We start from the raw sequence: 23,105 nt of genomic DNA on the forward strand, positions 1-23,105 counted from the left end.
AGGCCTGAGGGTTGTTGATGGATTGTAATATTTTCTGTAATTTAATTCAAATTAAGTTCCAATATGCATATTAAATTATAACTACATTAAAGTCTTCCGAAGAAAGGGAGAGACAACAATGTAAAGAATGTAGTCAATCCTGCTCTGGCATTCCATTCAATGAGTATAGAGTGAGTCAGTTCTCTTGTCCCCTCTCTAATATTAGCATGAGTGTGATTCTATATTAAGAAGTGCATTTTTTTTCTACCTACCCCTTAATGCAGGCCAATTGCATCATCCGATAGTTAGCCGAAGAAATGATCATATATTTCAATACAAGCGCAAAACTGGTCTCTGGTATGCTCCTTCCTCAGGGATTTTCAACTCTGATTCTAGGTGACTTTTGTCCTGAGTAATGCCTTTGGAAACTGGCTACCATGAATTTATTATTGAAGGACCCTATGTAAAAGTTGTTTCAATAGACACATTTTGTTGATTGATGTAGATACTCATGTGCAAAGCACAGAGGTTAAAGCTGGGTGAGAAAATCATCTGGTCTAACTTAATCATTGCAGATGGGGAAACAGATCTGGAGAGGTAAAGACATTTTCTTATGGTAACTTAACTGGGGAGTGGAAGAGTCTGACTGGAATCCAAGTCAATGATTTTTCCACTAAAATGGAAATATGTGTCATATGAGGTCTATTTGTCAAGTGGACTTTCAATATAAGGTCATGGAGGGGAAAAACTATGATTTTATACATATGTGCTTTTTACTTTGAAAATTATATATTTTAATGCTCTTAATTATTTTTTTATGTTAATCCTCACCCAGTGATCTTTAGAGAGTGTGGAAGAAAAGGAGGGAGGAAGAGAGAGAGAGGCATCAATGTGAGAGAGACACATCCATCAGGTGCCTCCCCAAGGCCCCCCAACCAGAGCAGGAGATAGAACCCTCAACCCAGGTACATGCCCTTGACCTGGAATCAAACCCTCAACCCTTCAGTGCATGGGCCCATGCTTCAACGCTGCGCCACACTGGCCAGGGCTTAATGCTCTTATTTTTGAAAGATCTTAAATTTAGAAGGGCTTTCATAGTAAATCTTCGTGCAACGGGCTTCTAGTAGTACTATAATAGTTATGACACTTTCTTGTTTGTTTTCTAAGATTTTGAATTAGGTAATGTGGTTGTATTGAGTTCATTTTCTAAGGCTATATTTTAGGTACCTTGGCCAGTGGGGGAGAAAGTGTTCCTTTTTCCATTTCAAGAAAACAAAGTTAATACTGGAATTTCAAGCTGATTGAATAAAGATGGACAGCTTAGAAATGGTGTGTGCGGAAGGATGGCTGAGCTTGACAGTATAAAGAAGGGGGTAGGTGATGGAAAGAGTATCCGTTCTTGAGTAACAGGCCTATTTCTCCCAAGTCTCCCTCTTTACCCTCTCTTTTCTTTTAGACTTCCACCTAATATTTTGGAAACACATACATACCCTGGTAACATTTATCTCTTGATCAAAAGATGGGAACAGAGGTTGTTAAACCAGCTAGGGCAAAAGAAGATCTAAACCTCATAGAATAGAATTTGGTCCTTAAAGTCACTCCTCCATCATCCTCAAATTTTGCTCTAAATCCAATGACCCCCTCCTCTTATCTTTGTATAAACATTTAAGCTATACATATATTTAAATTTCTCTGTATATAATACAGAGAGAGAGAGAGAGAGAGAGAGAGAGAGAGAGAGAAGAGAAGAGAAGAGAAGAGAGAGAGCATCCACAACATGAATAGTAAATTCCTGAACCTCATATTAAATTCCATGAGATTAAGTGGATCATGGGGTCAAGAAAGTGTACAATGCATTTTAAGACAAAGAATAATGAATCAAACAGTATATGATTATTAAATAATGTAAGTACTATATTGCCATCCATTCTCATAGAAAAACTCAGTTGCAGTGAAGCACAGAATTCTCCACAATGGCCCTTATCATACATTTTGAATTTCCATATTTAAGCCAGGTGCCATTCACCTCAACCCCACAAGTCCCATAAAGTCAATATTCATAGCAATCCTTCCAGTTCTTGACTCCTTTCTCCATTAACTCGTTTGCTATCCTATTCCAGCCTCTTTGGACTTTCCGGGTGGTCGGATCTTCAGCTCCTCCTAGTTCTCCTTGCGGATGCTGGCTTTGATTTGCACCATCAGCTCTCCTTACTCTTTTTTTAAAAAATATATTTTATTGATTTTTTTACAGAGAGGAAAGAAGAGGGATAGAGAGTTAGAAACATCCATGAGATGAGAGAGAAACATCGATCAGCTGCCTCTTGCACACCCCCTCCTGGGGTTGTGCCCGCAACCAAGGTACATGCCCTTGACTGGAATTGAACCCGGGACCCTTCAGTCCACAGGCCGACGCTCTATCCACTGAGCCAAACCGGTTAGGGCAGCTCTCCTTACTCTGAACTATCCTGTGACCTCCTGGTTCATAGGTCGATGCAGCGGGCTAAGATCTATTTTTTAAATGTTTACTTGTGCTTGGCTTCTCACTCATTCTTGCCTTGTTTCGTCTTTACTTCCAAAGTATAGTAGAAAGAGCAATTCCTTGAGATAAGATATGGTTCTAGAGAACCTTTTGAAAAGTCACTTGGCCTCTGTTGTTCTTAGTTTCCTTATCTGAAAAGTGAGAGATTTGGAAATGATCCCTATGGCCCCTTTCAGATCCAAAGTCTTTGGGAGTCCACTTGTTCCTCTCCTTAAAGGTTTCTCCTGAAAACTCTGTTTCTATTATAGGTTGTCAATTATTCATATTTTCTGACATACTTCAATCTATATCCTATTCCCTCAAAGACTTGCCTCTGTGACTTAACTCTTTCTTCCTCATCACTCTGATTTGTTTTCCTTTCTCATGGCTTGGACTTTCTTTCTTTCTTTCTTTCTTTCTTTCTTTCTTTCTTTCTTTCTTTCTTTCTTCCTTTCTTTCTTTCTTTCTTTCTTTCTTCTTTCTTTCCCTTTCTCATCATGCTCCCTCACCCTTGCTGTTTGTCCCTAATTCCCCATTCTTTGTTGATTTATTGATTTTCTTTCAAATGACCAACTTCAGGATCCCCAGAACTTTAACACATTGTTCCTATAATGTTTTCCTTGAAAACACACACACACACACACACACACACACACACACACTCCTCCCCGCCCCCACTCTAGCCTTCTCCCACTGCCCACCAGGCTCAGGGCCCTCCTAGCTTACACCTCCCTTTCCTTTTCCACTCTCTTGTCCTCTTCACAAATTCTGTGTCCCTTTATTTAACATGAGTAATATGGAGAAATGAAGGTAAGCAAAAAGAATAAGTTCTACCCATCCTCTTATGGGTGTTTAAATTCCTGCCATCCTTTCAGAATGAACTCTGAAAAGAAACACCAGACAAGAATCAATCTGAATGACACTCCTTGATCTTCACTCCCTGCCTCTGCCTCTAAAACACCATGGCAACTGCCACCTGAAAGAGGCCAGGCTGAGAAATCATCTAATAAGACCAGGGATTGTTTGCCGGTGCTTTCTTACTTAGTGAAGTGCTGCAAAGGGCACTTTTTCCTCCTTACTCTTGATTTCCTTGCTCCCTTAATGCTAGTAAGGCAAAAAAAAACATATGATAGTATATGGAATTAAAAGAAGCATAATTTGTTGTCAATATTAATTGAAGGTCTTCAAATTTTCTATGGAAGTTGAATGTTTGTGCCATCCTCCAGGTCTGTAGCCAGAAAACAGGCCTATAACAGAAGCAGAAATCAGCAGAATGGCAATAAAGTACCACATTGTAGTGAAAAAACAAAAACAAAAAACCACGGGCTGTCCAAATAGGCATTGCTTGGGCAAATTTCAACCAGCCATTTATCAGCTCTGAGTCTTTAAAGAATAAATGAGATTATGTATTTAAAGGGCTGTGATTATGGTTACATCAAGTTTACATGCTAGATCCTTAGTTTAGCTCTTTTGCAATTAAAATTTCTATACAAACTAGTAAAAGAGGAATTCTAAGAGCAGAGTATTGTCCTGAGAGAAGAGGCCTGAATGAAATGCCAAAAAATTCCTGGACCCCCACACAACTATAGTTGTATTTTGAGGGCAAAGCCATTATGAAGCTCTTTAAATGAGTTAAAACTGTATTAATTTGCACATCAACAAACATTTGGCCAAGAGTAGTATATACATTTGAAGGGCATGTTATATATTTGGATCTTTTACCAGGCCCTTTTACGTGTACTTGGATTTCCTTGTAACGGCACTGCAGGCCCCAAGGAATCTAGAGCCCATGGTTTAGAAACCACCAGTCAAGTGCAACTGCCTCAAAATTAACTCTGCAAAAGAATCATTTGAGAGCTTGTTTAAAAATCTTAGTGGCCCACCCCCAGAGACTCTGATTAAATAGATTTGAGGTAGAGGCCAGGAATGTGATAAATTCTCCATGTGTTTACCGTGAATCCAGAGGAGTGTATAGAGCTCTGAGAATTAGCATTCCAGACCTGCTCCTCATTTCTCTCTTCCAAGGATCTCATTCCAATCACCTTCTCTTTGTTCCTCACAATTCTAGGCTTCTTTAATTGGAGTGTTGTGCTGACATCACAAAACAATGTGCAGGAAACTCTCTAAAAGTCAAACATAGTGACTGGCTTTCTTTTAAAGAGCAACAACATAGCTTTGCTTTTTTAAAGACTTAATCTTGACATTGAAAATACGCTAACATCCATTTTAACTAATTTAGAGGCAAATTGTACTCATTAATGAAGGATACAGAGATTATGTGTAAGTGGTCTGGCTTGAAAATTGGCTCCAAATGTAAACATCACAACAGTACTTTAAGCCATTCCTGAAGAAAGAAAAAAATTATTAGGCCAATAGCCAATATGGAAGCCACGATAAAAATTGTTGATAAAATTAGAAAACATAAGAAGGAACCACAGAGCCAGAAGAAAGAGCTCATCTGTACCACCAGCTCCCCCCACCCAGAATATTTTCTCTAGAGCAGGGGTGGGCAACCCCTGGCATGCATGCCAAACATGGCACGCCAGTAACTTTTGCTGGCAAGTGAAACCCTCTCTTATAATCTTCCATTTACAATTTTTTTCTTAATATCGACTTTTTTATTTTTCAGATAAATTCAGTGTAGGTGCATCTTAGATAAATAAATAATTTTACATAACAAGTTATCTTAAAGACCATACACATGGCTGACTTTGAAATGAAGTTCATTGAATTTCAAAGTAGCTCAATTTGGAAGCAGAAATTTATTGACCTTAGAGTTGACTTGGAAAACATTGAAAAAAAGCGATTAGAGACAGGAGTACCAGAGAGAAGTGTCAAAAATGAACTATTGAGGACTTGGAATGCCATTCCAGAAAATTTTTTCTGTTTAAAAAACTTAGCAACAGCGTTACTCTCCATGTTTTCATCCACATATGCTTGTGAATCTTTGTTCTCAGTGATGAATTTTGCTAAGTCTCATAATAGGAGTAGCCTGACAGATGAAAGTAGTAGCTCGTGCATATCTCTGAAGGTCACGAAATATAAACCTGATGTAAAATCTCTGTCATCAGTGATGCAGCAGCAAAAGTCCCACTGATAATATCAAAAGGAGTCATAAAGTTTTCTGTCGGACTATCAGTGTAATGTATAAGTTAAAAAATAAATGTATTTTTCATCATCATATACTGTGTTTTTGTCGCTCGAATGAATTTTATTATTTCTTCAAGGTTCTTCACATACGTACACCTTAAGAGATATCAAGTAAGCGTAACATGTTCTCAAAAAATTAGGGTTGGCACGCAGAAGAATTTTGAGTGAGAGATTTTGCTGGTTTTGGCACACACTCACAAAAAGGTTGCCCACCCCTGCCCTAGACCCTCTTGGGTTCCCACATGTGGGAAGGAACTGGGGGTAGGGTGCTAGGATAGGTCCCTTTCTCCTATCCTTTGAGTGCCTCTTCACCTTCAATGTCCTTGAGTGCCTCTTCACCTTCTTAAGAATGAAAGTGCTTCATTTACAAGGTCGAAAGACCATGGAACATTTTCCAAAAATTAAATCACCAGTTGAAACAAGTAGAGTGTTGCTTTAATATTCTCTTCTACTATTAAGTTTCTCTCTCTGTGTCTCTCTGTGTCTCTCTCTTTGTGTGTGTGTCTCTCTGTCTACCTCCCTCCCTTCCTTCCTCCCTCTACCTCTTTCATTCTCTCCTCTTTCTCTCCCTCCCTTCTTTTCTCCCTCACCCTCCCTCTCTCCTTCCCCTCCCCTCTCCACTTCACCACACACAGAAACCCCTTTTCAAAGGGGCTTTTTTCCAACTCAGTGAAGTAAAGTCTTTGCCCCTTTGTGGGGAAGGCTCATTAACATTCCCACAGCAGCATCTCTTCAAGGATTTCACTTTTGTAACTCTGTGGAGAGGTCAAAAGGCCACAGTGGAAAGAGGTAAAAGGAAAAAAATGGTAAATGGGGGAGGGCAGAAGAAAGGAGAGGAAGGGAGAGAGCCCTTCCTTTCACAATAAGGCCAGCAAAGAGGGTGGAAAAAAAATAAGAAAAGACAAGTCAGACCAGACCCAGGAAAGGGACCAATATTGAACTATCAAATCTACCCTTGGAGATTTCATAGACTCCTGACAAAAACAGAAAGCGATATTTCTTCTCTCCTTTCTATTTCTCAAAAGGGAAGTAAACGATGGAAAAAGTGGGATGAGAGAGTGACAGTTAATTCCACTGAGAAATTAGAAGCTTGCCTGGCCTCAGTGTTCCCATTTTTCCTACAATTACAGCCTCGTGATAACTGCACCTGCTTACCACAGGGGAGTTAGCTGGATGAAAACGACAATGTCGGCAAGAGTTCCAAGGGTGGAATGTGAGGGAGGCACCCAGGGTCCTGACCCCAAAGGACTGGGAAAATAATGGAGATTCAGTGAACTCCAAAGCAAAGATCAGAGTGCTTCCCAAATCGCTTCATATGTGGGTACCTGCTCCATTTATCACCAGCAATCCTCCTACCATCTGTTGTCTCTCTGGCTCCCTTTTTTGTATTGCCAGACTAGCCTGGACTTGTGTAAGGAAAGAAATGAAAGAAACCTCAAGTTTGCACCCAACACTGTGAGTGAGCTATGCTGTGCTTCTCTCTGAAGATGTAGCCATCAGAGATTTACATCATTAAACTTCAAAGAGAAAAGTAATTCCTACTTTGCTAAGTGATCGTGGTGTTTCAGATGCTCCTCATCTCAGCCAGAAGAGCAAAGGGTAAATAAGGTCGAAAGAAAAAGACCTAGACATTGTAGCTAGAACGTAGGGCATATCTGGACATGCTATGCCCAATAGCACAGTATTACTCACATTCAGGTAGGAATCGCATGGCCACAAGTTAAAGAACAAAAACAAAACAAAAAAATCACCTTTAAGTGTACCAGCTGAGCAGAAGAGACCTGGTTAGTGACCAAGTGATGTATTTTAGAGATGGAGGATGTTCTTAAAGGTCAAACTTCATATCCAAAAGGACATTCTTCCCACAGAATCCTTGACAATTGTTTTCAGCCTCTGTGAGAACGTATTATCATTTTTGTTTAAATATGGAACGCTTCGTGAATTTTCACATCATCCTTGCGCAGGGGCCATGCTAATCTTCTCTGTATCGTTCCAGTTTTAGTATATGTGCTGCTGAAGTGAGCACTGTGAGAACTGATTACAGGGAGCTCACAAATTCACTGGATAATCTGTGACACTGTTAGAAAGTTCCTTCTATATTGAGCTCAAAGTACCCCCTCATTGCTTCCATCCATCTACATCATCTTCTCAGAGGGAGCCTCCCCTCATCCCTAGAAGCTGGACAAGGAATGGGAGAGACAGAATAGCTACTGACCCTGGTTGTTATTTTAAATGAGATTCCTTAAAATCGATCACTTTTTAAAAAATATATTCCTTGCTGAACCGGTTTGGCTCAGTGGATAGAGCATTGGCCTGTGGACTCAAGGGTCCCAGGTTCGATTCCGGTCAAGGGCATGTACCTTGGTTGCAGGCACATCCCTACTGGGGGCTGTGCAGGAGGCAGCTGATCGATCTCTCTCATCGATGTTTCTAACTCTCTATCCCTCTCCCTTCTTCTCTGTAAAAATTCAATAAAATATATTTAAAAAATAAAAATAAAAAAAATAAAAAATAAAAAATATATTCCATTGATTTTTTTTTTAGAGAGAGTGGAAGGGAGAGGGATAGAGAGATGAGAGAGCAACATCATCAATTGGCTGCCTCCTGCACACCCCTCCCCCACCCCCCAGGGGATCAAGCCCGGAACCCAGGCATGTGCCCTGACTGCCCTGACCCGGGAATCTAACCAGTGGCCTCTTGGTTCCTGGCTCAATGCTTAACTGCTGAACTCCACGGCTGGGCATCAAACACTTTTTTTTTTCATGCCAAGAGTCTGTTGACATAGCGTACCTTTAACAATATTACGGGGGTGGGGGGGCAGTGAATGCTAGTCTGACTGTCAGGTGCACCTGGCTTCCAGGCCCATCTCTGCTACATCATAGCTGTGCAATCTTGGATAGGTTACTTAACCTCACTGAGCCTTTTGGTTTATCTATAAATAGGATCATCATAAATGGGAGTGGTAAAACATGCTATGCTAATGTCTGAGTTGTAATATTTAAAAAAATGGCATGTATATGAGAATATTCTATAAATTATAAAGAGCTCTACATACATGAAGTTTTTATACTGACTGTTCATCTTTACTCTGTCTTTTTTTTTTTTTTGGCAAGTTTTTATACACTCATTTTCAACTAGAGATAGCTGACTTCTTGGCCTCATTATAAGAATATACCAGAAAGTTCTTATTTCAAACTATAGCCCAGAAGCAGTCACATCATCAAACAAGGTGGTATAGAATCATGAAAGGATCAAAAGCACTGTGAATGTCTTAGAAGAAGAGTTAGAAAAACAAGTGGTGGGTATTTTATGAACAGACAGCATGGGGAGAGGCCCAGGGCCCCAGCAGGGAGGAGAGGGTTAAATCCTTTCCTCTGCAGTACAAAAGAAAAGAGTGTGCGGAAAGATTAGGATTTTTGCTTTTACAATGGGAGCTGCAGAAGCGTAGGGAAGAAGCTGAAGGGGAAAAAAAGGGGGCGTCTCCCCTTTAAAGACTTGCAGAGATTGAGAGAGAAAGAGAGAGAGAGAGAGAGTCAGGGACAGAGAATCAGAGAGAGAAAGAGAGAGAGAGAGTCAGGGACAGTGAATCAGAGAGAGAGAGAGTTTGTCTATCTCTGGGAAGAGAGAACATCTCTGCTTCACAGTGATTTGACTGAGGAAGAGGCATCAGTTGGCTTCAGACCCAAGGGAGAGACCAGACCAGGTCACCCTGGTTAAGACTAAGTGAGCGTCACCCCTCCTTCTCCCACCTCTCTCTACCCGGGAATGTCTAGGCGAAAGCAGCGGAAACCCCAACAGTTAATCTCGGACTGCGAAGGTCCCAGCGCGTCTGACAACGGTGGGTGCCTGGGGAGGGAGGAGGGGGGAGCTCTGAGTGCAAGCCTGTGTGGGTCAGGCCAGGGCAAGGGGAGGGCCCCCGGGCCATGGGCTAAACCAGGGGGAGGATATAGTCACAGGGGGAGAGGACTGGAGGGGACAGGAGGGGGCGGGGGACTGAAGGAGTTGAGATACAGGGACTAAGGAGATGACCTGTGGTGCGGAGAAGCCCCACTTGGCTGTTCTCAGGAATGATTCTGTTTGTGTTTTCCTTGTTGTTTTTCCTCTGGATGAAATGGAGTTTCAAACTGGCTCTGTCTCCCCACCCAAGAGTTTTCTCCCCAAGTCCCCCTTTGCTCACTGGTCTTTGTGCCGTTGCTAAGTAACATCCTCAGACCTGAAGACTGTCTCTTAGGGGTGGGATTTTCCCCCCCTTTTCTTTCTGGAGAGTTGGGTTGCAAGAGAATGAATTGGATAAATGCGGAGATTCCCCTGAGGGAGAAGAGAAAAAAGTTTCTCATTGTTGGGCTGAGCAGAGAGCGGATCAGAGCGCCCAGAGGGAGATAGCTAATGTCGGTCAGATGAAGCCTGGTTTGGGACGTGTATCCGTGTCACCTGGGATAGAGGCTGGAGGGGAGGTCTGGGTGAGGTGCTTAGGTTTGGGCTTCAAGGTAGGCCAAGCTAAGAAAAAAAAGTATGCGTTAATATACCTGTTAATACATGCATATCACTTTGTAAGGATATTACCATCTGTTTTTTAAGTAATAGAGTTTCTTTATAGGGGTTGGGGTAGATTTCATATATTCTTATAGCATTCCAGGAAGAGGCAGACAATAGAGCAATAAGGTACTGAGAAGTGATATCGTCCAAAGTCTCAGAAACAGAGGCATAGTCAGGATGAAAACCCAGGTTTCCTGAGGCTCAGGGCTGGTGGTGCTCACTCCACTAAATCAGGGTTTCCAAACTTGCTTGATGGGTAGATCTGGGCTAGAGTCCGGGCATCTATATCTTTGCAAATGTCCAGGTAATTCTTAGGATCAAGCAAGTGTTGGACATACTGGTCAGTGGTATGGCTGTATGTGTTCTCACTGTGACAGTCATGACTCGGGGATAAACTATTTGTTTAGCAAATAGTTAATTCACCCAACAATGTAGTGTAGGATTAGGCACAAGGGTTCTGAAGCCAGACTCTTAGGATTCAAATCCTGGCTCCACTACTTGGTTAGCAGAGCAACCTTAGTTGTTTACTTTACCTCCCTATGCCTGTTTCCTCATCAGTAAAATAGGGATGGATATACTAGCTACCTCATTGGGTTATTGGGAGAATCGAAATGAGTTAATATGCGTGTGTACAGCACTTGGAAAAATTACTAGCATAAATAAGTACTTAATGCACGCGAGTATTGTTATTATCATTATACGTTAGGACAGTGGCAATTCCCAAAGTGCTGAAATATGACCAAAACTCAGGAATCTCTTGGCAGATTTCAACATTTCTTTATGAGAGGGGTGCCATGAAAGCTCTAGGAGAATGTGTTTGAAGTGACCAAAACTAACCCATGCATTTTGTTCTCCACCTGTTGTAAAAACATGACTGGAGGTCAGTCACATCGGCGCTCCATGTGTGATGGCTCAACCTTAACAGACATACTGTGTTGCGGGTAGAACACCTCCTCCTCAGAGTCACTGCTTTGCTGGGATCCCACTGTGCCCATATGTAGAGGCTCATGGTGGTGACATCTGTTCCCTCCTGGGACACATTAGCCCTTCTTAATGCCTCTGCCTCCTGCGCTACAGGAAACTTCCCTCAGACCCTCAGAGTTGCCTCACAGTCCCGCTCCCCTGCTGGCTTGATGTTGGAACAGTGCTTAATCTCCTCCAGCCCAGGAGGCATCCTTTCTCTTTTCCCAAGTCTGCTCACCCATTCTCATTCCACAGCTGAGCAAAAATCTGTGAGGGACCCCGAGGAACCTTCAGCAACTGCCCTGAGTGGCTTCTCAAGCTCCTTGAGCTGTAGCTCCCACTTGGGGCTGTGAATCCTGGGGGGCATAAAGATGCTGCTCCAAAACCATCCCCATGGAAACAGTGTAGGCTTCCACCCAAGGTCAGCAACAAATTTCAGTTGAAATACTGCCTTGAGCCATGAAAATGAGAAACATAAATGTAGAGAGCAGCAAAGTAGTAGTAACTGTAGTTACCTCCTAAGATCTGCCTTAAGAAAAGCATAAGGGTTTTCTGATCAGCATTCTCCTGAAAGCGAAAGATCCTGGGTTACTTACATGACCTGGAGGGTTACTGGGTCTCATCTGTTAAGACGTGGGAGCTATGTTTGATGAAATCTAAAATTCCTTCCTGCTCTTATGAGATATGTAGATTTCTCATTTCCTCCTTTTCCACAGGTAGGGTTTCTGTTTGCTTATGTGATCTTCAGGCTCCTGACTTTTCCTTCTACCTTTGAGACATTTTCTTGTTCTGAATGCCCCAACAATTAGGTAGGGAAGTTTCTTTTTCTTTCTTTCTTTCTTTTTTTTTTAATATATTTTTATTGATTTCAGAGAGGAAGGGAAAGGGGAAAGAGATGGAAACATCAATGGTAAGAGAGAATCATTGATTGGCTGCCTCCTGTACCCCCCTACTGGGGATCAAGCCCACAACCTGGGCCCTTGATTGGAATCGAACCTGGAATCCTTCAGTCCGCATGCCAACGCTCTATTCACTGAGCCAAACTGGCTGGGGCAGGTAGGGAAGTTTCTTATTTTGGGGCTCTTATGTGTGTCCCTTGCTGTACCTGTGAAACTATGGTCGTTATCATGAGCATCAGCAGACATTTATTTAGTAGGCTAGCGTGCCACTGAGGTTTTCTGGAGTCTTTGCCTTCTTTCAAGCAATGTTGACTCTATGTGACAAGCAAATGCTGAGCCTTTGTTGCACATTTTAAAAGCCGCATCTCTGCAGTGACCTAAGACGTCACCAAGAAACAGTCTGTAAAACCTGTTATCCAGCCATGTTTTTGTTCAGCTTCTTTGACCAGAACACCAAAACCTAACAGAATAGTTATTGCACATAAGTGATGAGAAGGAAATAGTCTATTTACTTTAAAACTCTGGAGAGAGAGAAAAAATCTCTCCCCTACAGAGTCTAGAAATCTGGATGAGAGAACATAAGGGACGTGAGTAGGGAAACTGTAAACTAGTACATCTGGGAAATAAAGGAAACAACCAGAAACCCAGATATTTAGTGAGAAGGAGAAACCAGGACAACAGCCAAACAGATCTAGAGGGAGAAATGGAAGCTGGCTGACATCAAGAGCAGCAAAAGGGGAAGAAAGCAAAATTAGAGTTTTAAGGGCTCCGTTCTCTTTATATCTGGAAGCAGAAAGCATCGTCCCTCAGGCTAAGCCCTAAGCCTTTCAGCCCTAGGTACCCCTGGGTCAAAAAGAGAGCATTTCTGAGTGGATAGAAGTAACTCAGGCATGATGTGGCAGAGAATGGAGAAGGAAGCAGAAAGCCTGGTTTTCAGTCCAGCCTGGACTTTGAAGCTATGTGACCTGGGGCAAGTCCCTTCTCCCAGGGCTTCACCTTTTGGCCTGTAATTAATGACACTCATCAATAATATTTGTGGAACGTTTACTATTTGTCAGGCACTATGCTAAATCCTGAATGTATTTCTTGTTTATTCCTCCCAACTACACTATTATTACCTCCATTAAAAAAAATTTTGTGTGTGGTAAAATACTATACTCATTAAACACTAATGCCCCCTTTCCCTCTTTTCCCCTCCCCCTGCGCACCCCCCCCCCCATCCCTGGCAACCACTATTCTACTTTCAGTCTCTATGAATTTACCAATTCCAGGTACCTCATATAATGGAAGCATATAATATTTGTCCTTTTGTGTCTGGTCTAATTCATTTAACATGTTTTCAAGGCTCAACCATTTTGTAGCATGTGTCAGAATTTCATTCCTTTTTATGGCTGTACCTCCATCTTAAAGAAGAGAATCCCAAGCCTGAGATAGATTAAGAACATTTCCCAAGGTCACAAACATTACAAAGTGCTGGAACTGAGACTTTAACTCAGGTCTGTTAGATTCTGAGCTGGGACTCTCAATGACTGAGTTCAAAGAAGGGGTCAGATCTCTAAAGTCCCTTTCAGCTCCAAAGTGCTATGAATTCTGAGTCTTTTGATGTCAGAAAAATATCCATTTAAAATACTTTTTTATGTTTGACCTAAGATATTCCTATTCTGGAAACAAATATATTTTTCTCACTTCGCACCAGATATACAAAGCATTGTGCCTGCATAATTATCCACCGTGTTGCACAGGCCCTGGGTGCATTAGAAGATGTGGGTGACAAAGGAGTATCTGTGTGTATTTAGGAGAGAAGAGTGAGGAAGAGAAGATGGGACATTATGCCTTAGAAATAGTCTATAGCAGCAGTTACAGAATCACTTCATAATTATGGACCCTGCCAATTAGTGTTGGTCCAATGTTTATGGTAAGTAGGCAGGTGTTTTGTTTCCTTAATGGCTGGAAAATTCTCAAACTCTTTGTAGAACAAAGCCTTTCATCTTACAATTAGAAATGTGGTTCAAGAGGCACATTGGGAAAGGCAATACAGTGGCTAAATTCAGTCAGGTTTAAATCATCAAGTTTTCTTCACGGAAGTAGAATGCATGAGAACTAATGTCTGGCTGTGGGCAGAATAGAGAGGGTGCCTGTCAGGAAGATTTAGCGGTGAGCAGCTCATTTTGCCTATGTCCACATTTTGGCCAGATTGGGCACAGATAAGATTTGTGAGGAGCAAAGTAGAAGGGTTGATGGGAAGGGCAGTACTCTGATAGGTACTGTGGTTCTCATCCTTGTGTGGACAGTAAAATCACCTGAGGAACTTTGCAAACATACTGATGCCTGGATTCCACCCTCAAGGATTCTGAATTACTTGGTCTGAGGTGTGGCCTGACCATCGGGATTTTTAAGAGCTCTCCCAGTAATTCTAATAGGCAGCAAAGTTTGAGAACCATGTTCAACAAACCACCTTGCTGCACATTACCCACCTGTTTTCCTCTTTGTTCTCCCCCGCCATTCTCTCCCTAGCCTAAAGCAGCCATTGGATGGCCCACCTGGTTTAGAGAGTCACCTGGTTTTCCCTTTTCCTCATCATTTAAGCTCTTTATAAATTTAAACAACCATGTCCAGGTCTTAGGCCTTCATCCATCCCAGATTTTGCATGTGACCCAGAATAGCTCACCTCACCTTATCTGCTATCTACTACACCATTACCAGCTTAGTTTATTCTAGCCAGTGTTTATGACTTCATTTGTGTCTGCCTAAAAATCATGCCCCCCTTTTCAAGACAGGCAGTGAGTGCAAAGTGCTGAGAAGTAGAGGGTTCCTCTTACAGGTGGCTGTTGATCTGTCACCTTTCACCAGGGACTAAATTTACCTTAAAGAAGAGTGCAGATCAAATTACGCATCAGAAAGCAAGTTTCATTAAACCCAAGAAAGGGGACAGTGTTTCCCAGGAGAAGATGAAAAGAAAAGGATTTCTTTTCTTGTAGGAAGACTTGACAAAACAGCAACTTGATATCAAATGTTCAATGCTAATTAACAAATGCTCAGTAGAAAGCTTCCATCTGATTCCCTGCCCTTCCTGAGGCTAGAGAGCAAATGGCAGGCAGGTGCCACACAGGGCCCTTTCTTTAGCATTAGGGAAGCCACACAATGTTGAGGTGCTTCAGAAAGCACTGGACAGGAGTCAAAATTCTGAATGCTTCCTTCACTGATTTACTGTGTGGACTTGGAAAAGTCACTTAATCCCTCCAAGCTTAAATGTCCTGATGTGTAAAAATAACATTGCACTAACCTGTGACTTGCCAAATTGCAACAGACCCTCCCATTTCCTCATTGTAAGGGTCAGCCCTGGAAGCACTTAGCTCATCTGTTACAGAGCCATCATTTACTATGTTATGATTCTTATGAATTATCTGAAGTTTCAAGACATATAACTCAGTAAAATGTTTTCAGTGAAAAGAGATAGCAAAATTTCACCCGGTCGGTGTGGCCCAGTGATTGGGTTGATTGTCATGGTTCCATTCCCTGTAAGGGCACATGCCCAGGTTGTGGGCTCGATCCCCAGTGGGGGGAGTGCAGGAGGCAGCCAATCAACGATGCTCTCGTCATTGACGTTTCTATCTCTCTCTCCTCTCTGAAGTCAATAAAAATATATTAAAAAATAAAAGCAAAATTTCTGTTCAAAGGTTAAATGATGTTACTACTATTAGGTTGTTTCAGCTCCTTCCAAAAAAGATTCCCTACCCTTGACATATGCCAATGATATTAGCCAACATCTTATTTCAGAAATTAGTAAGATTAATAAGAAAAATGACAAATTTTAGTATACGTGTATTTCAGTTTATTTTGTTTTGCCACTGACAATGTAAATTCTCTAATCCATAACATTTGGCACTCCCCCGAAAATTTAAAGTTCCATATGTACATACTAAGAACTTCTCGAGTTTTTGTCCCCACAATACTTCTCTGAGGAAGATAGCACAGCTACAATATTCCCACTTTACAAAAAGTGCAATAGTGGCATAGTGTGGTATGACTGACCACCACGCCTCAACTTACCAGCCAGGCAAGAATAGAACTGGGACTAGAACAACATGGGTTTACTGTTGCTCAGACAAACCACAAAACTACGAACTTGTGGTCACCTCCTGTTAGTGAGATAAATTCTTTTAAGAAGTGGGAAATCCATTTCAAGGTAGGAAGGGACTGAAGAGTACCCGATCTGGGAGGCATCTTATCCCTACATACCTCTCTCAGAATAGGAGGCTAGGAGGCCTGTTGCCCGGAGCAAACGTTAAGTAATTTCTAGGCATTCAAACCAGTTTGAAGCTGAAAGGGGCTTTAAATCCAGAGGCTGCCAGGCAGCCCCTGCTGCATTTTTCCCATTGTTTCAGGACGAGCTCCCCTCCCCCAAAGTTAGAGCTAGGTGGGCCGGCATTCCCCAAGCCCTCCCGTCCTTAATAGTGACAGTATGTTGCAAGAGGACAATGAAGGAAGAGCAGAGAAGATGGCTCATTTAGGAGATGGCTCCTTAAATAAGCATGAACTTTGTAATTTACGTGTGGAGCAGCTCATCTGTGGAGTAACTTGCACTCAGCTATTATTCCGGAGGAGGCGGGGCAGGGTGGTTGGAAAAGGAGTCCTGAAATGCCTTTCTTGGAAATTCTACCTTGCAGCCTCCCACCCTGAGAAACTTCTTTTGTGGAGGGAGGGGAGGGGAGGGTGGTAATTGAGGTGAGGAAGACAGGATCAACCTTGGGGTGTTTTGGGGTGTGTGTTGATGGATGAATGTTTTGGGTTCCCCCTGCGCTCTGGCTTCTGGGGCTCCTCTGAGGAGATCAGACCACCCTCTCTGGAGTCTACGATTTCCAGGCTCAGCGGATCTTTTATGCAAAGAAAAACAGGAGAAGCCTATCGCTTTGCTCTGTTGAACAGGGTTGTGTTTCCCACTGTGCCCCCTTGAGCTTGCCGGGGGGAGGGGACAGGCCTGGGCAAAGGCATCTGGAGATGGGGTGAGCTGGCAGAGGGCAAGGAAAGGTGAACCCCCACCATGACCCACAGCACCTGTCACTGAGCCTCCGGAAACCCTCCTAAGCTCCAGGTTCCCGCCCCCGCACACCCACCTCCGCCCCAGCTCCCGCCGCCCTCCCCAGCAGTTCCCCCTCACTAACTCTCCTCTCCAGCAGCCCCACCCCCATCTCCCCTCTCCCAGCTTTCTGGCTTCTGCTCCTCCCACCTCCGCACCGCCCCGCTCCCCTCCCCCTCCTCCCTGCCCCCGCCGCCGCCTCCGATCTCCATCTCTGCAGTCTGGGCCGCTGGGTGCAGAGGCTGCCGCAGCCCCGGTGGCCACCGCCACCTCCCCCAATCCCCATCCCCATTGTCTCCCACTCCACCCAGCCCTCCACCTCCCCCACAACCATGGCGCACGAAGCCGGGAGAAGCTCCCTTCTCAGGGGGCCCTGCGGGGAGCCGGCGGAGCCCGGAGGTGCGGTAGGGTCCGGACTGGGCACGGGTGGGGGCGGAGGGGACACGCGGGGGGGGAGGGGAGGACTTTCGGTGGACGGGATCAAATGCACGGTTATCTGCATAGACGCTCGTCCGTGTCCCACACCTATTCCATGGGCCCGCTGGTGGCCCGGGGTTGGTGGTGGGTCGGGGGGGTGGGGGGGACGACCCAGCAGGGCACTAGCTTGCGTGTTCCCCCACCCCACCCCCTGCTGGGGTTCTCGTGTCCAGGAGGGTCAGGACTGAGCTCTAGCTTTCTGCAGGGCCTGATGGTGAGCTCATCTCCCCTCCCCCAACCAGCAGTTACTGGGCTCGTAGTTAATTAGAACCTCCGGATAGCCATTCCGACCGCACCACCCACGCTTTCTCCTCTTCTTCCCAGGTGATGCTAGCGAGGAGGACCACCCCCAAGTCTGTGCCAAGTGCTGCGCACAATTCACTAACCCGACTGAATTCCTCGCTCACCAGAATGCATGTTCTACCGAACCCCCTGTAATGGTGATCATCGGAGGCCAGGAGAATCCCACCAACTCTTCTGAACCCCGGCCTGAGGGCCACAATAGTCCCCAGGTCATGGAGGTGGAGCACAGCAACCCCCCGGATCCTGGGTCCTCTGTGCCCACTGATCCCACCTGGGGGGCAGAGCGGAGAGGAGAGGAGTCTGCAGGGCATTTCCTAGTCGCTGGCACAGGTACAGCAGCGGGGGGAGGAGGAGGCCTGATCCTGGCCAGTCCCAAGCTGGGAGCAACCCCATTACCTCCAGAGTCCACCCCTGCGCCGCCTCCTCCGCCTCCACCGCCCCCACCGCAGCCCCCAGGCGTGGGCAGTGGCCACTTGAACATCCCTCTGATCCTGGAGGAGCTGCGAGTGCTGCAGCAGCGCCAGATCCACCAGATGCAGATGACCGAGCAGATCTGCAGGCAGGTACTCCTGCTCGGCTCCCTAGGCCAGACCGTGGGCGCCCCTGGCAGTCCCTCAGAGTTACCTGGGACAGGGACTGCCACCTCCACCAAGCCCCTGCTTCCACTCTTCAGCCCCATCAAGCCTGTCCAAACTAGCAAGACACTGGCATCTTCCTCCTCCACCTCCTCCTCCTCAGGGGCAGAAACGCCCAAACAGGCTTTCTTCCACCTTTACCATCCGCTGGGGTCACAGCACCCTTTTTCTGCTGGAGGGGTTGGGCGAAGCCACAAACCCCCACCTGCCCCCTCCCCAGCCCTGCCAGGCAGCACAGAGCAGCTGATTGCCTCGCCTCATCTGGCATTCCCAGGCACCACGGGATTACTGGCAGCACAGTGTCTTGGGGCAGCCCGAGGCCTGGAGGCCACCGCCTCCCCAGGGCTCCTGAAGCCAAAGAACGGAAGTGGTGAGCTGGGCTATGGGGAAGTGATGGGTCCCTTGGAGAAGCCTGGTGGACGGCACAAATGCCGCTTTTGTGCCAAAGTATTTGGCAGTGACAGTGCCCTGCAGATCCACCTGCGCTCACACACAGGTGAGAGGCCCTATAAGTGTAATGTCTGCGGCAACCGCTTTACCACCCGGGGCAACCTCAAAGTGCATTTTCACCGGCATCGTGAGAAGTACCCGCACGTGCAGATGAACCCTCACCCAGTGCCAGAGCATCTGGACTACGTCATCACCAGCAGCGGCCTGCCCTACGGTATGTCTGTGCCACCAGAGAAGGCTGAGGAGGAGGCAGCCATGCCAGGTGGAGGTGTGGAACGCAAGCCTCTGGTGGCCTCTACCACAGCACTCAGTGCCACGGAGAGCCTGACGCTGCTCTCCACCGGAGCAGGCACAGCTGCAGCTCCTGCACTCCCTGCTTTCAATAAGTTTGTGCTCATGAAAGCGGTAGAGCCAAAGAGTAAAGCTGATGAGAATACTCCTCCAGGGACTGAGGCCTCCGCCATTGCAGGGGTGACAGAAAGTGGCACAGCAACTCGCATGCAGCTAAGTAAGTTGGTGACTTCACTTCCCAGCTGGGCACTGCTTACCAACCACTTTAAGTCCACGGGGAGCTTCCCCTTCCCCTATGTGCTCGAGCCCTTGGGGGCCTCACCCTCTGAGACGTCGAAGCTGCAGCAACTGGTAGAAAAGATTGACCGACAGGGAGCCGTAGCAGTGGCCTCTACCGCCTCAGGAGCCGCCACCACCTCTGCCCCTGCAGCTTCATCTTCAGCTTCATCCGGACCTAACCAGTGCGTCATCTGCCTCCGGGTGCTGAGCTGTCCTCGAGCACTGCGCCTGCATTATGGTCAACATGGAGGCGAGCGGCCCTTCAAATGCAAAGTGTGTGGCAGAGCTTTTTCCACCCGGGGCAATCTGCGCGCACATTTCGTGGGCCACAAGGCCAGTCCAGCTGCTCGGGCCCAGAATTCCTGCCCCATCTGCCAGAAGAAGTTCACCAATGCAGTTTCTCTGCAGCAGCATGTTCGGATGCACCTGGGGGGCCAAATCCCCAATGGTAGCAACCCGCTCCCTGAAGGTGGGGGAGCTGCCCAAGAGAATGGCTCTGAGCAATCTACAGTCTCTGGGGCAGGGAGCTTCCCCCAGCAACCATCTCAGCAGCCATCCCCAGAAGAGGAGTTGTCTGAAGAGGAGGAAGAGGACGAGGAAGAAGAGGAAGATGTGACTGATGAAGATTCTCTGGCAGGAAGAGGCTCAGAGAGTGGAGGTGAGAAAGCAATATCAGTGCGAGGTGATTCTGAAGAGGCATCTGGAGCAGAGGAGGAAGTGGGGGTGGTGGTGGCAGCAGCCACAGCTGGGAAGGAGATGGACAGCAGTGAGAAAGCAATTCAACCTCCTTCGCTGCCACCGCCACCACCATCAGACAGCCTGGATCAAACACAGCCGAGGGAGCAGGGAGGCAGTGAGGTTGCAGAAGTCACCGAAGAGGGGGGCAAACCAGAGAGGAGCTCAAGCCCGAAGGCAGCACTCGCCCTCGAAGGGGAAGGCAGTAGCACCACCTTGGTGGAGGAGCTGAGCATGCAGGAAGTGCTGAGAAAGGAACCAGGAGAGAGCAGTAGCAGAAAGGCCTGTGAGGTGTGTGTCCAGACCTTTCCAACCCAGGCAGCCCTGGAAGAGCATCAGAAGACCCACCCCAAGGAGGGGCCACTCCTCACTTGTATTTTCTGCAGGCAGGGCTTTCTCGAGCGGGCTACCCTCAAGAAGCATATGCTGCTGGCTCACCACCAGGTACAGCCCTTTGCTCCTCATGGCCCTCAGAATATTGCTGCTCTTTCCTTGGTCCCAGGCTGTTCTCCCTCCATCACTTCCCCAGGGCTCTCCCCCTTTCCCAGAAAAGATGACCCTACAATCCCATGAGCCTTTTTGTTGTTGTTGTTCCTGCTACCCTTTGACCTAGTTTGCAGAAACTGAGAGCTGTAGAAGGACCTCTAAGATTTAAGAGGCTTCATTTGTCTTTTTCTCTAATTTCTTACATAGTATGTCCCAAGTGGTTTTTCTCTAGTCCCCGAGCTTGGAAACCATGCTCACAGGAGGATGACCCCCCTGAGGAATTTTTCTTCTCCATTCATTGTACCTGAGGGAAATAGATTCTCTACAGCTTTCACATTCCCAAGGGAAACCCTTCCCAGCTTCCCTGGGGTGACCCTTCTCCCCTCCCCTCTCTTCCACTCCCTTTCCCTTTGGCAGGTGCACCTGAGCACCCACATTTGGAATTGCAGCCCAGCCCAAAGGGACCAGCAGCTGTCCCTGGAGGGCTCAGTGCCACTCCTCTCTGGTGACCAGGTCAACCTGCAGGGCTTCTTCTCCCAAGACATTCCTGCCCAGCTGGTGAGGGTGGGCCTCCTGTCTTTTTGGAACTAGAGCATGGCTTTCCTGTCCAGTGACCTGCCCACCCAAGCCTGGGAGTTCCAAATCCACTTCCACTACCACTTCGGCACCACCAGTGCTATTTGGTCCAAGAGCTGTGGCTGGGGACGTGCCTCCAGCAACAGGATTCAGAGAGGCTAAAGAGAAAAGAGCCCTCCTCTTCTTATTTCAGCCTCCTGCATCCAAGGCAGTGCCTGGACAGCTTATCATAGAAGAGAAGTAGCAAACTGTGCATTCCTTCCCCCTGCTCCAAAAGGTGCTAGCAATGAAGGTGCAGCAATATCTGTATCTGTGGCTCAGCCCTAGAGGGTAGGGAGAAATAAAGGGCATACTCTTGCCAGTAAGCTCCTTGATAATCTCATTAAGGCAAAGGTCGATATGCCAAGACATCTCCAGCTTCTCGTATTCCTTCATCATTGCCTCTCCAAGTTAGGAAACAAGTGAATTTCTTGCCAAGATGTCTCCCCTGGAATATTTTAGGAAATGTGAAGTTAGTTCATATCTTTAATAAGCACTGTTGATGAGGATAGTTGAAGAAGTAATGGGGAGTTGAGGAGTGTTGCTCACTACAGGGCTTTAGTGGGAACCTGTGTGATTAAGAAAGGGACATGATATAAGGGAGTGGACCTCGAATTCTTGATTGGATGGATCTCATGAATGTTCTTTTGGACTAATAGTGACTTAGTGTGCAGCAGTGCACCATGGATCATGGGAGAGTTCCTAGCACTAGTGTGCTTCTAGTTTTAGATTACTCCCTCCTTTATTCCCTGGCCCCTTGTATTTTCATCATCTTTCTCTCTCAAGGCCCATTTCCTCCCCATTTTGCCTGTCCATGGACTGGGGCTTATGTCTTTGCTACTATCTGGTTCTTAGAGTCCCAGACTTTGGGAGATGAGCTCCAGATAGTATCCTCCCTGCCTCTCTGTCTTATAATGAGATGTAGTATTTACTCTTAACATAGGATCATTTGGAACAGTTCTGAGGAGGAGAAAGTGTTGGTTCTGCTAGTGACTGACTTGAATGATGGTTTCTCCTCTGAAGATGTAGGCTCCAGAGCTTCCTAACATAGAAAAATGTGAAGAGCAGACAAGGGAGATGTTAGTGTCTTTCCCTTTTCATTAAAGGTGTTTTAACCAAATATTTGTGTGTTTCTCCTTATTTCATGACTAAATAGCCAGCTGGGGTGTGATATGGCATTTCCTAACATTGAGATTCCCTTCCCTGCCAAAAGCTGAGCATATGGTGTTAAAATATTTAATTTATGCAGCCTTGTCTTATGCAGCCTTAAAGCAATCTCCAGTGAATGTAATTTCCCTGTGGAAGTGAACTCTGTGTTCCCAGAAGGTTCTGCAGGGGAGTTGCCCACTGTGTGCAGTCACTGTCGAGGTTTTCTCTTTGCCTAAAACCTACCACCAGGCTTTTATGTTTCATTTTGTGGAGGTGTTTGATTTCTTTAAAGGTTGGAAGCTGTTTATCAGTCTTTCCTGAACTCCAGGCCAGCCTGACTGACATCAATTAATTTGCAGAACCAACATGAATTAATCTTTATGATCCTTGAGGTCAGATATTATAAACAGAAAGAAAAAGAAAAAATAATTCAACCCTAATAATTTCTACCAACAAGATAAAGGAGGATTCTTTTTTTTTTATTTCAGAGGGGAAGGGAGAGGGAGAGAAAATAGAAATATCAATGATGAGAGAGAATCATTGATCCACTGCCTTCTGCACAC

At 45.6% G+C, this 23,105-nt stretch overlaps 1 protein-coding gene and 1 non-coding gene across 3 annotated transcripts; one reads left to right on the top strand and one right to left on the bottom strand.

Moving 5' to 3' along the window:
* Positions 1-7,566: 7,566 nt before the first annotated feature.
* LOC111825757 lies at positions 7,567-7,673 on the bottom strand. The gene has a single exon (XR_002828948.1). It is a non-coding gene; the product is annotated as a U6 spliceosomal RNA (small nuclear RNA).
* Positions 7,674-9,321: 1,648 nt separating this feature from the next.
* SALL2 (spalt like transcription factor 2) lies at positions 9,322-22,513 on the top strand. Of its 2 annotated transcripts, none has more exons than XM_006087391.3 (2): positions 9,322-9,485; positions 17,924-22,513. In XM_006087391.3, exons 1-2 carry the CDS (start codon positions 9,413-9,415, stop codon positions 20,863-20,865), a joined length of 3,015 nt encoding a protein of 1,004 aa, XP_006087453.1. In that variant the 5' UTR covers positions 9,322-9,412; the 3' UTR covers positions 20,866-22,513. The 2 variants fall into 2 exon arrangements, with proteins under 2 accessions (XP_006087453.1, XP_014310156.1); XM_014454670.2 differs by lacking the exon at positions 9,322-9,485 and adding an exon at positions 17,329-17,521.
* The last annotated feature ends 592 nt before the right edge of the window (positions 22,514-23,105 follow it).

The sequence above is a fragment of the Myotis lucifugus genome, unplaced genomic scaffold, assembly GCF_000147115.1.
Source record: "Myotis lucifugus unplaced genomic scaffold, Myoluc2.0 scaffold_38, whole genome shotgun sequence".
Classification (NCBI taxonomy): domain Eukaryota; kingdom Metazoa; phylum Chordata; class Mammalia; order Chiroptera; family Vespertilionidae; genus Myotis; species Myotis lucifugus.

Bases quoted from the DNA above. Each gene is read 5' to 3' on its own strand.
- SALL2 (XM_006087391.3), top strand. From the start codon at position 9,413: ATGTCTAGGCGAAAGCAGCGGAAACCCCAACAGTTAATCTCGGACTGC. The intron at 9,486-17,923 runs GTGGGTGCCTGG...TCTTCTTCCCAG, and splicing joins TCCCAGCGCGTCTGACAACG to GTGATGCTAGCGAGGAGGAC.